General features: G+C 43.9%; 1 protein-coding gene across 34 annotated transcripts in view; it reads right to left on the bottom strand.

Moving 5' to 3' along the window:
• Positions 1 to 13,847, bottom strand: part of LOC128902031 (CUGBP Elav-like family member 4) — a 684,112-nt gene that overhangs the window by 282,819 nt on the left and 387,446 nt on the right. For 19 of the 34 annotated variants that reach the window (XM_054184357.1, XM_054184323.1, XM_054184329.1 and 16 more), the window contains one exon: positions 12,429 to 12,477. In XM_054184357.1, the coding sequence (XP_054040332.1) occupies positions 12,429 to 12,477 (49 nt within the window). Of the gene's footprint in view, positions 1 to 1,430; positions 1,447 to 12,425; positions 12,478 to 13,847 lie in introns of all 34 variants that reach the window. The other 15 variants (XM_054184327.1, XM_054184336.1, XM_054184352.1 and 12 more) reach the window with 2 other exon arrangements.

Below are 13,847 nucleotides of genomic sequence, written 5' to 3'. Positions count from 1 at the left end.
CCAACAAGACTATACAATTTTGGAACCCAGTAAGACAGCAGGTGCTCTAAATTAAACCAGAACCCAAAGACTTTCTCTTCGCCTTCCTCTGGCTTTCCTTAATAGTCTAACAAGGACTGTGGGGCTATCAGGAAAGAAAATGGTTGCAAGAAAGCACTCTGTTTATCTGACACTATGTCTTGGCATCATGAAATATCATGTGTAGGGGGGAAAAGTTTGCTGTGTTGTGAGGGAGGTGACCAGGGTCTCTGGAAATTAGAATCCAAGTAGGTTATACAGTTCCTCAAGGTGCCAAAGCCACAGTATTTAATTATAGTAGAGATTTCTTTGTGAAAGGCTTATCCAGTACTACCTGATACCCAAGAATATTGCACATCATGGTCCATCTGCCTATCCAGACATCAGAAAGTGTACTGATATCACTGCTGCTCCATTCATATGCAAGGCCAGGGCTCTGGACATCTGTTTGGTATCTTTGCTATATTACTGAAACTTTATTCTATTATTCCCAGCAAAACTATCTTCCCAATGATCTGCACTTCAGATTAATTTCTTTTCATGTCTTACAACAGAACAGTATTTAAGAAGGTATTTCTTAAAGAATCCTCTCCAATTTTCTAACTTCAGGGTTGCTAGTAAACTGAAAATTTGGTTCACAAAGTATACAGATTTATTGTAATGATTAAAAAAGAAAGAGAGAAGGAAATGCTAGAGAACAGCTGACTGATCAGCAAAAAGGGAATTGTTTGGATACTTTCCTGAAAGCCTGTTATTCCAGAGTTCTTTCTCTCCCACTGTCACTAATTTTCAAAATAAATTCAAGCCTGAATCTAGGAGACCTCCTTGATGATTTCTTACTGAAAAATGATGCATTTTTTTGAAAACATGATTTTTCAGCAGAAAAATGTTGTCAAACTTACTTTGATCAGCCCTTGCCAATATCTTTCCAGCCCAGAGTACATCGAGTAATCTGGATGTGGTCTCCACTGAGCTGTAGAAAGCACCATCGTTGATGATTGCACATGTTCAAAATGCCAAAAGGCACTCGATGTCTCTCAAGTCCAAATGTTTGCAGGGGCAGAAGCAAATCTGGAGAATTTCTATGTTCTATAAAAGGGCCCAAAGACAGAGAAGAATATATAGGAATAGCTGAATGGGGATCAATACCCAGCCAGGTACATAGGACTAAGTAATAATTTTGACTGTGGGCTGGATGCAGAACACTTTGGGTCAAGGATATTTTCCTTAAGAAATCCTTGGGATACTTTAAGATAGCCAGATTTAGCTTTATTCTCACCAGCTTCTCACCAAAGGCATCTTTTCAGAGTTGCTCCTTACGACCTTAAGCTCCCAGACCTCCTGTTGGCAGGAGGTGCGTTGTCATCTGAAGCATGTTGTCATCATATTGAGGAGCTACTACTGACCACGACTGCCTGATTGCTTTGCCTTTGCAACATGATAGAGGTTGCTCATGGGATTTTGTGTGATTTATTTATTTAGGTTTGATGCTATGAGACAGAAGTGTCATTTTGGTAGAAGAAATAAGCAGATCAGATTGTGTGACAGAGGACAGCAGAAAAAGGAAATGAAAATATTCTCAACAATAATGGTAATATTAATAAATAATGCAAAAGGAAGATTTTGCTTCTGGCTATCATTGCTGATGTACAGGACACACAGTGAGTGGATCTATTGACCTGATATTCCTGCTTACTGTGCAAGTGTTACTAATGTTAGGATGACTATATTTAAGAGATAGGAGCCCTTAAGAGACATCTGCTGATGGAGCTGCAGACACCACAAAAGATTCATACTACTAACTAGAGGAGGGACCCAGAATGTGGAAATAATTTGCTTAAAAGCATGTTGATTTGGACATCACTAATCTCAGCATTGATCTCTGCTGGCATTAGCTTCGCTGTTAATGCAAATAACTGAACATAAGGATGCCACTAATTGTATTGACATAATGGAAGGCATTGCCCTTGACTTCAAGCCCCCCTCCTCGATTTAGTGCTTGCCAATGACTCAACATTTTTGTCTTCTCTCCCCCTTTCTGCTTGTCCAAAATGATGTTTCATTCTTTTTTATGTCCCTGTTATGCTTGGAACATCCTGTTTCCTGGCTCATGGACAGGGCTTTAAACTAGAAACGAAGGGGGAAGGGGATAAAACCAGGCCCACTAGTAATGAGCCTAGGGATAAAGGGCCAAGGATGGGGGTGAAATCGGTAGCCCAGCTCAAGTGCATCTACACGAATGCACGTAGCATGGGCAACAAACGGGATGAGCTGGAAGCCATTGTGCAGCAGGACAACTATGATGTAGTCGCCATCACGGAGACGTGGTGGGATGACTGTCACGACTGGAATGCTGCGATGAATGGCTATAAGCTCTTCAGAAGGGACAGGCAAGGAAGGAGAGGTGGGGGTGTGGCTCTGTACATTAGGGAATGTTTTGATTGTATAGAGCTAGATTCCAGTGATGATAAGAAGTCGAGTGTTTATGGGTAAGGATGAAGGGGAAGGCAAATAAGGGAGATGATCTTGTGCTGGGAGTATGCTAGAGACCACCCGACCAGGATGAGGAGACAGATGAAGTATTCTATAAGCGGCTGGCTGAAGTCTCGCAATCGCCAGCCCTTGTTCTGGTTGGGGACTTCAACCTGCCGGCTATCTGCTGGAAATACAACACAGCAGAGAGCAGGCAGGCTAGGAGGTTCCTCGAGTGCATGGAAGATAACTTCCTGACACAACTGGTAGGTGAGCCTACCGGGGGGGTGCCTCGCTAGAACTACTGTTCACAAACAGAGAAGGACTAGTGGGAGATGTGGTGGTCAAAGGTCGTCTTGGGTTTAGTGATGATGAAATGGTCAAGTTTTCAATTCATAGTGATGTAAGGAGGGGGGTTAGCAAAACTTCCACCTTGGACTTCTGGAGGGCGGACTTTGGCTTGTTCGGGACACTGGTTGAGAGAGTCCCTTGGGAGACAGTCCTGAAGGGCAAAGGGGTCCAGGAAGGCTGGACGCTCTTCAAGAAGGAGATCTTAAAGGCCCAGGAGCAGGCTGTCCCCAAGTGTCGCAAGTCTAAAGGGCGGGGAAAATGGCCAGCCTGGATGAACAAGGAACTTCTGATGGGACTACTTAGGAATAAAAGGAGAGTTTACCACCTTTGGAAGAAGGGACAGGCAACTCAGGAGGAGTACAGAGATCTCATTAGGTTATCCAGAGAGAAAATTAGGAAGGCAAAAGCCCAGCTGGAGCTCAACTTGGCCACTAACATTAAGGACAACAAAAAAAGCTTTTATAAATACATCAACAAAAAGAGAGCCAGGGAGAATCTCCATCCCTTACTGGATGCCGGGGGGGAAAGTTGCAACCAAGGACGAGGAGAAGGCTGAGATACTTAATGCCTTCTTTGCCTCCATCTTCGATAGTCAGACCAGCTATCCCCAGAGTGTTCAGCCTCCTGAGCTGGAAGATAAGGATGGAGAGCAGAACAACCCACCCATAATCCAGGAGGAAGCAGTCAATGATCTGCTTCTGCACCTAGACACACATAAGTCTATGGGGCCGGATGGGATTCACCCAAGAGTACTCAGGGAGCTGGTGGGAGAGCTCACCAAGCCTCTCTCCATCATTTATCAACAATCCTGGTCAACAGGGGAGGTGCCAGATGACTGGAGGGTGGCTAATGTGACGCCCATCTACAAGAAGGGTCAGAAGGAGGACCCGGGGAACTACAGGCCTGTCAGCCTGACCTCGGTACCAGGAAAGATCATGGAGAGGATCATCTTGAGCGAGCTCTCACGGCAAGTGCAGGGCAGCCAAGGGATCAGGGCCAGCCAGCATGGGTTTAGGAAAGGGAGGTCCTGCTTAACCAACCTGATCTATGATTTCTATGACCATGTGACCCGCCTTCTGGATGCGGGGAAGGCTGTGGACATTGTCTGTCTGGACTTTGGTAAGGCCTTTGACACCGTCCCCCACAGCATTCTCCTGGAGAAGCTGGCGAATCATGGCATAGACAAGTGTACTCTTTGCTGGGTTCAAAACTGGCTGGATGGCCGTACCCAGAGAGTTGGGATTAATGGGGTGAAATCCTCTTGGTGGCCAGTCACCAGTGGTGTCCCTCAGGGCTCAGTTTTGGGGCCAGTTTTGTTTAATATCTTTATTGATGATCTGGATGAGGGGATTGAGTGCACCCTCAGTAAGTTTGCAGACGACACCAAACTAGGTGGGAGTGTTGATCTGCTTGAGGGTAGGAAGGCTCTACAGAGGGACCTGGACAGCCTGGATTGATGGGCCAAGGCCAACTGTATGAGGTTTAATAAGGCCAAGTACCGGGTCCTGCATTTCGGTCACAAGAACCCCAAGCAATGCTACAGGCTTTGGGAAGAGTGGCTGGAAAGCTGCCCAGCAGAAAAGGACCTGGGGGTGCTGGTGGATGGCTAGCTTAACATGAGCCAGCAGTGTGCCCAGGTGGCCAAGAAGGCCAACAGCATTCTGGCTTGTATCAGGAATAGCATGGCCAGCAGGAGCAGGGAAGTGATCGTGCCTCTGTACTCGGCACTGGTGAGGCCTCACCTCGAGTACTGTGTTCACTTCTGGGCCCCTCTGTACAAGAGGGACATTGAGGTGCTGGAGCGTGTCCAGAGGAGAGCTACCAGGCTGGTGAAGGGTCTGGAGACCAGGTCATATGAGGAGAGGCTGAGGGAGCTGGGCATGTTTAGCTGGGAGAAGAGGAGGCTGAGGGGAGACCTCATTGCCCTCTACAGCTACCTGAAAGGAGGTTGGAGAGAGGTGGGTGTTGGCCTCTTCTCCCAGGTGAATAATGACAGGCCCAGAGGAAATGGTCTGAAGTTGTGGCAGGGGAGGTTTAGGTTAGATATTAGGAAGAATTACTTTACTGAAAGAGTGGTCAGGCACTGGAACAGCCTGCCCAGGGAGGTGGTTGAGTCACCATCCCTAGAGGTATTTAAGAAGTGTCTAGATTTGGCACTTCAGGGCATGCTCTAGTGGCAGAGATTGTAGGGGGTTTTTTTTTGTGTGTGTATGGTTGGACTCGATGATCTCAAAGGTCCTTTCCAATCTTGAAGATACTATGATTCTATGATTCTATGAAAAGAGCCTGGCCCCATCCTCCCGACACCCACCCTTTAAGTATTTATAAGTGTCGATAAGATCCCCCCTCAGTCGTCTTTTTTCCAGACTGAAGAGACCCAAATCCCTCAGCCTTTCTTCATAAGAGAGGTGTTCCAGTTCCCTAATCATCTTGGTAGCCCTTTGCTGTACCCTCTCTCCAGCAGTTCCCTGTCCCTCTTGAACCAGGGAGCCCAGAACTGGACACAGTACTCCAGATGCGGCCTCACCAGGGCAGAGTAGAGGGGGAGGATGACCTCCCTCGACCTGCTGGTCACACTCTTCTTGATGCACCCCAGGATGCCATTGGCCTTCTTGGACACAAGGGCACATTGCTGCCTCATGGTCATCCTGTTGTCCACCAGGACTCCCAGGTGTCTTTCCACAGAGCTGCTCTCCAGCAGGTCAGCCCCCAACCTGTACTGGTGCATGGGGTTATTCCTCCCCAGGTGCAGCACCCTACCCTTGCCCTTGTTGAATTTCATAAGGTTTCTCTCTGCCCAGATCTCCAGCCTGTCCAGGTCTCTCTGTATGGCGGCACAGCCTTCTGGTGTGTCAGCCACCCCTCCCAGCTTTGTGTCATCAGCAAACTTGCTGAGGGTGCACTCCATCCCCTCATCCAGGTCATTGATGAATATATTGAACAGGACTGGACCCAGTACTGACCCCTGGGGAACACCACTCATCACTGACCTCCAACTAGACTCTGTGTCCCTAATCACGATCCTCTGAGCTGTATCTTTCAACCAGTTATCTATCCACCCCACTGTCCATTCATCTAACCCACTCTTCCTAAGCTTCCCTATGAGGATGCTGTGGGAGACCGTGTCAAAACCCTTGCGTCAGTCAAGGTAGACCACATCTACTGCCCTCCCCTCATCTCTCCATCCAGTCATGCCATCATAGAAGGCTATCAGATTAGTCAGACATGATTTCCCCTTGGTGAATCCATGTTGACTACTTCTGATAGCTTTCTTTTCCTCTACTTGCCTTGAGATGACGCCCAGAATGAGCTGTTCCATCATCTTTCCAGGGATGGAGGTGAGGCTGACAGTATCTGTCTCCCGGGGGTGTTTGCCAGTGCCATCTCTCTGCTCCTGATGAATGGATATGGGGACCATAAAAGAAAAACAGATGAGCAGTTGAAGAAAAAGCTGTGGCAGGTCACATAAAATTAGGTTGTATGGATTACCACCTGGAAACAGGACATTCCCTCAGCCTGCTCTCCATCTTCTGAGGTGGAAAATCTTTTAAAGAAGCTCACCAAAGGTAAAAGATAGGGAACTACTGGTAAAGTGGCTTCAATGGAGCTTGATGTGCCAGGCAACGCATGTGGCTCAGGGATAAGGAAGAGATGAGAATTACAAAGCTACAACTCTGATGCGTGCATAGTCCCAGACTTCAGGACTTCTTGCATGCAGGCATAGCCTAACCTCTGGCAGTGCAGGAGAGGAGATGCTGAACTCTACCAAGATTGCTATCTCCTTATTTACCCTTAACTCTCTTCCTCAGACTTTTCTGGTGGGCAACTGAACCTCCTCTTTGCAAAGCACTTCCAAAGAAGAAGGAAATAATTTTCCACAGCATTGTCATACCAGTGTGAAACCAAATTAAGCTGAAGGCAAACAAGTCTTGCTTGATTTTGGCACCTAAACAGGCCAGGATCTGGCTAGTACCTGGGTTGGAAGCTTCCTGAGAGGTTTTGGCCATCAGCAGAAAGCACATAATTCTGATCAGTTAAAGGGAAAATAGCTAAATGCCAAATAGTTCGTGAGACCTGGGGCTGTGCTTGTCACAGATAAACCCTGCCAGCTGCAGCAGAGAGCTAGTGAGAGTTAGAAATGGCCTGGATGAAATAAGAAATAGATACAGACTTTTGTCCCAAAGGCAAACAGGGCTTAGAAACTGTGGAGAGGCCATTCTGCCCCTATCATCATTGCTGAGCTGATGGAAGGGAATAAAATTAAATAGATCATAGTGCATGAGCAAGGCACTGGTGTTTTGCTGTTTACTGTAAATGAGTGCTTGGACGTTTTGCTCTGAAGCCAAGCAGATAATTTCAGAGCCTACACGTTGAGTAAGGGGTAGAGAAACAATGCAAGTCAGTTGAAATATGAAGTCCAAACCTTCCAGCTGCTGCTGTCACATCCCCCAAACAGCAAACTGTGGAATTTGGATAATGAGGTGAAGTCTCTGTGCTCAAAGAGCAATTAAGACTGGCTTTGCTATCTCTTGTGCAACCCAGGGGGGTGAAGGCTTGTCTGCCTATCACAGGATACATAAATGACAGGGTAGTCTTGGGGAGCCAGGACAGCCCTGCTTTTTGTCAGCAGAGACAGTAAAATCAAGATAACAGAGACTTTGTGTAGCTCTCTGTTTCCCTGAGAGGCTACCATGCCCGGTAATTGACCTTTGCCTCATTACCTGTGAAATGCATATTAAAGTTGACACCCCTGTATATGCTAATGAAGATTTTAGAGATCATGCTAAACATATATGACTATAGCACTCGTCTCTCCACCCAAATCATACTGCACGTCACCTAGGGGAGGGAAACCTCTTCATTTTGGGGATAAAAGGATGGAGAAAATGACTGTTAAATTGGGAGAGAAGAAACCTGATACCTGACGGACCAGTCGACGGGCTGTGTTCTCTCCCTCCACCCCAGGCAGGGACGCCTTTCTGGGTAAGCACTGTGCCTTTCACCCCCTGGTGGATGTTACCCCGGGTTGTTGTACTATCGTTATTTTTGCTAGCAATATTAACCTTAAGTAATTAGCGCTATTGTAGTCAGTGAATTTATCAATGGCAATCTCGAATCTGCTTCTGTTGCTCTCAATAAAATAACTGATTTTGATTATTTGTGAATCTGACTCAGTGAAAGTCCTTTGGTGGGACTCTGATAGTAAATCAGTGAAAGTCCTGGGACTCTGGCAGACAAATATTGAAACTACAGTCCTTTTAATGTGACACAGACAAAAAAGACACACTGCACATGCCTCCCTCAAACATACACAAACAAATTTGCTTGAAAGCACACAGACAGAAGCTTTAGTAGATTTGTGAAGTCTTGCATGCAGAAAACACTGTAATGGGATGAACTGCAAATTCTCCTATAAATCTCTCAACACCCTCTCTGCAGGACATTGTACCCTTTCAACTCTAAACCACTTTGGACTTTGCCTTTTTATTTTCTTTAGTCAAGGAACTTTCTGTATCTCTTCCATAAAATGCAGTAGGACCCCAAAACCACCGTGAAGTGTTTCTTGGTAGAGACAACATTGGGCCTGTGTAGTACACTGCGTGCATCTTTGTATGCCTTCCTTTATGGACCTTCCTCTGTCCTTTGAGACAAATGTGGGAGCAATGGAGCATCTAAGCATCACTAATGGTGTGCAACTAGAGTAGCAGGAGAGTAATTTCCTTTTAAAAAATGTTACTCCCTGTACAACCTAGTGGGACTTTGAGGCTGTGTTTATCATAGGTTAACCCTGCCAGCTGCAGTGAGAGTTGTCTAGTGAGAACTAGAGATATTGTGGATAAAATAAGAAATGGCTCCAAACTTTTTCTCCAAACCACAAAACAGACTTGAAATCTTTCTCTAAGTTTGCAAAACTTTAAGTCACTGATATCTACAGACTATTTTTAGAGATGAATATGAGACAAGGAAAAATCATCAACAACAGGATAAAAATAATAGAAAATTCTATCATCAGTTTAATTGGGATTTGACATGTTCAGAATTTAACATGGAGTTATAGCTTACATCCCTAAAATCATATTGGACTACCTAATCTATGGTGAAGTAATTTCTGTATCATCAAGCTAAATTTGGACAACACAAAGGTCAATGAGAGTTTTTAAGATACTCTTAATAGAGCTAGAGTTGCACTCTGATTTTTCAGAACGAAATACAGAATTGTTGCCTTTTTATCACATTCTATCAATTCCATCACTGCTGAAGTCTCTATAAAATGTCAATGGACTCTGACCTTATGATCAGGTATTTGAAGCTTCATGAAGCATTTTGTAGAAGGAATACCCCTATATAACATTTTGTAGCTTGACTATACACACATGCACAAACAGGCAGGAATGCAAAATGCAAAATTTTCCCATTAATTTAGACTGTTTCCCTAGAGAAATGTAGTGAGAATACATTCATTTCTAGTTCCTGTGAGATTAGGCAAATGTAAATAATCCCAGTTTTTATTTAAAAGGATTGCACTCTGTCTTGCTCCTAGTCCAATATGGGGATTAACAAACAAAATAATAAAACCAGCAAAACTAATAAGGGGCACTTAGCATTTCCATTTTGTTGGGTTGAGTGTAATTTGTGCCAAGCAACATTTTGCATCCTTACCCAAACCTAGATGGTCTGATAGTCTAAATTCTCACTCGCACACACTAAATGCTAATGCACCCACTTTCAGTTCAACTGAGGATCAAGACACAGGAAGGGTTAAAGACCAACAAAATCCAGACTCGAAAACAACGGAGTAAAAATGCTGAACAGAATCTGGTTGGGGGATAGAGTAAATTTTGGACTCCTAGCAGCACTGTGTTGTGGGAGAACTTACTGGAAAAGTCAAAGATTCATGTTTTAGCAAAATGCAGGTATTTGTCCCTATATAAAACACAATATCACTTCCTCAAGAATACTGTTCACCATTTCCAGTAAAAGCCTCCTTGCAAACTGGAGTTTCAAACAGCACTACATTCTTTCTTTAATACCTTGTCCTGGCACCAAAACTCCCCATAAGACAGAAGACAGAGGTGTATTCAGAGCATGGGCTTTGGGCAGACCGAAGACTTGTGCTGTGCAGAATTGCTGCTTCATTTTCCAAGCCCTTTTCTTCCCTCATGTCCCACCCCAATACACGGGTGGGGTATAATAAGCTACAACTTAAGTTTCTTTGTTGTTGAAGTTGACCTTTATCTTGCAGCCCTAATGAAGTCTTTTGATGTGCTCTTAAGATACATGGCCTCCTTTTTAGCATTTTGTTTGCTATGCCTGCTTTAACCAGTGGGCTCGTGAAGAACATAAGTTTTCATACAATGCCTCCCTTGGGTGCCAATTGTTCTTTTCTCCCATAGTTGCCCTTGAGTCATGCCATCCTGAAACATCGCCAGCCCAGAAGCAACTTGTCAGTGGGGAATTAAGACAACGTGTCTTTCATGCCAATGATGAGTGCACCCGCTTGGCCCCTGCATTATGATCACCACTGATAGGAGCGATACAAGAGTGCAGTGGGTGAGAAAATATGAAGTTTGTGTGTGTTGGAGAGATAATTAGCTAAAATACAATGGGGAGAGAACCACTGGTGTGATGAATAATGTGGAATCAAACCACCCCTCCTGAAAGCAGCTGCTCTTAGCAAAAGAGTTTGAAAACCCTTCCCAGAAAGTCAGGCATGTGTTCTCTATTAGTGATTTGCATTTTTTTTTAAAAAAAGGAGTGATTGGGAGCTACATACCCTGTAGGCACACTAAGCAAATTGGCCAGCCTAATTATTATTTTTTGGTATGTCTAATTAAATAGACAAAAGGCCTTCCTTTCACTCTTGCTGTCAGCACAAGCTCCACTGGAATGTGCATAATGTCCCCTCATTCGCCCAGGCAGCTGAGCCTTTCCCTTTTTCCCTAGGAGATTGGCATTGACAACTGCCCATGGCTTATCCACTCCTACTCAGACATGGAGCCAGATTGTCAGATGGGAAGGGAAAGGGGGCAAATTGACCCAGTTCTGTTAAAAACCACCGAATGATTCTGTATGATGTTACATGCCTTTGTTGCAGGTTAGAAATGTGCCATGGCCCTTGACAGCAGAACTTGCCATTATAGAGCCCATCAAATATTTTCTGCCCAGTGTTGGCCAAATTCCCCTGAACTTACTTTACAGGAACTCTAAAAGTGCAATATTTATCCCTGGGCTTTCTGGCGTTTTTCCAGCACTCAGCTCTTCTCCTGCTCTGCAATTACACGGCACCACAGCCCTTCCTTACAGAGCCTCTGTTGACCTGTCGGTTTCACCACTCCATAACATCAGCCCTTTAACTACAAGCTATGTACAAAGTCTTCCAATGACTTGAGTTACTGGAGAGTTTCAGCCTCACACTAATGCAAAGCCTCTGGAATCCAAAGCTTTCAACTGAAAAAAGAACACAATTTCAGTGTCCTTTGTCTGTGAGGCATTTTACTCCTTTTAAGTAGCTGTTGCTGGGGATTTCCACTAATACCAGCACAAGGATAGTTGTCCCATAAATGAGGAAGCGTTTACATCTATGGTGGAAATTAAAGAGTTTGCAAACATCTAAGAGCCACATCATTACTAAATGACAAAATCTACTCCCACATTTATATGATACATAACCACTAGTTTTTTTAATGCATATATGGGCAAAAGCCTCTCCTTTTTTTCCACAAAGAGATAGGGATAGAGAGGAAGAAAGCACCATGTCATTATATATATATGCAAGTATATATATAAATGTACAGATATAAGAAAAAAAGCAAATGGTAATTTAGTCGGCATAGCAGACCATCTCACACTTTCTCAGTGAGCTCTGTGTTCGATCTGACAAACAGACCCCTATTAGAAGAGTAGTGTGAAGTATCACCACATCAGTTCTGGTAGAAAACCTTTTACGGGAAACACCCTATCACTGGTGATCTATTGAATTGTCACTTAGACAAGCCTTTCAAGTCCACTGTGCAGGATGGAAAAGCAGAAGACCAGCTTCTCATTTCACCTACACCTGTACAAATCCTGAATAACTCCTGAGAATGAGAGAAGTGTTCAGTTTCCACAACAGGTTTATCCAGATAAGCTGATAAAGGTGCAGAAAACTCTGCTACCTCAGAATTTACTTTTTCCAAAAGCAGAGTTGCTTCAGTCCAAGCAGAAACAACATGGTCAGCAAAACCATAAAATATCTGCTTTATCCTAACCAAATTAAACACCTCTGCAGCTCAGCCCAACTTAGGTCTGAAAATCCTACATTGCCATCATTGCTGTTAAACTTGAAGTCAGCACCTGATGCTTTACTTCTTAACAAGGCAGTTATTTGTTTCCCAGGCAATCGCTGGCACCTGCCTGCCTTTTAAAATCAAATAATAATTGAATATGAGGAAAGCAAGACAAAGTAAAGGAGATTTAATAAAGAGAATCTTTGCTGCAGAGGGAATTTCTTTGGCAGTGATTACGTTACTTATTGATCAGCACATTGCCTGAGAGAAGCCAGAGACAATTATACTTGGACTGTGTCTGAAAGCAATGCAGTCAACTACCTCCTCGGCTTTCGCTGTCTGCTGGTTTCACCTGGATTGGTCTGTTCATCTGTAAGAGTAAAGAGAGAACATAATTAATGGTGGAATCAAACATTCATATACAGAGGCTTGCTTTGTTTTTTTACCATGCATCATAGTTAACACCAGAATTTACTCCATGAGGGGGGAAAAAGCAATTAACAAGCAAAGAAGTTACAACAGAGTACAGGCTGCTTCTTGGTCTGAGGTAAATCAGTGTCACCCCATTTACCTGACAGAGGCTCTGTTGAATCACACTGGGAGAGGGATCTGACTCATTTCACACAGGTCATAAAATTTTAAACATAACTTTTAAAATTTCTAATTGTTTCTTCTGGAAACACTACAGTGTCAGAGCAGAAATGCTTTGTCAGAACATCAGGATCAGTGAAACTTGAATTGCAAAGTTTTCTTGAGATTAGCATGATGAAAAGAAAATGGAAAAGTGAATTCCACCTCCACTGTTAGCTCAGTAGGATAGTCACCTGTAACATATCAGACTCCATCTCATACCTGGGGAATGGGATTTGGATCTGGTTTGTCCACATGTTGCAGGAGTGCTGGCTATTGAGATTTTTTGGTGGGGGAGAGGGTAGGATTTGAGTCAAAACACCTCACTCTGTTGCTTTTTCAGGCATCTTTTTCCTTTCTCACATCAGAACATAAGCAAGTATAAAAACCTTGCCATCGTGCTGTGAATAGGATTTCTGTTCTCCAACTTGTCCCTCTCTCTCTCAACAAAAGCATTGGGAACCATCATTATCCCCAGAGCTGTTAACTCCCAGAATAGAGGGCAACAGACATACACGATCATCTTCAATGGTAGTGCCTAATATGATGTGGGTGTCTGATGAACAGGGGTGAGGATATACCCTTCCTGTTAATAGCTGGAGATGCAGATTGGATTAGAGCCAGCTGAGATTTTAATCTGAAAGCCCTTCCCTGCATTTTCCTCCATGTCATTTAAAGCAATCCATACACTATGCAGATGGACTACTCAAAATATCTTTCTGTGTGTGACCACCCCCAAGTAGAATGAAATTATCCTTTAGATTTGGAACCAAAGAAAGTGAAAGTTCAAATAGGCATTGCAAGGAGCAGGAATTCAGAAGGCAATGGGAATCTCCCAACATATTGCTTCCCAGTAAAATCAGACCCCAAATTGGCTGATCAGTGTCACGTGGTACCTTAGGTGATATCGCCCCTCCCTTATTTGTGGCTATTCACAGTTGGGCAGCAAGGCTGTTAGGTTTTTTTTCTTTTTTCCTAATTTCCCTTTTTTTTTTGAAAGTAGTTCATAATCATTTAGATTTATTCTAATTGCTCTGTGCACATATTTAGTAATAAAAAGTTATCAAGCTGTCTGACTGTCCTGGTTCTGGCAGGGATAGGGTTAATTCT

This window comes from Rissa tridactyla, chromosome W, assembly GCF_028500815.1.
Source record: "Rissa tridactyla isolate bRisTri1 chromosome W, bRisTri1.patW.cur.20221130, whole genome shotgun sequence".
NCBI classification, from domain to species: domain Eukaryota; kingdom Metazoa; phylum Chordata; class Aves; order Charadriiformes; family Laridae; genus Rissa; species Rissa tridactyla.
This window is presented reverse-complemented; position numbering and strand designations above follow the sequence as displayed.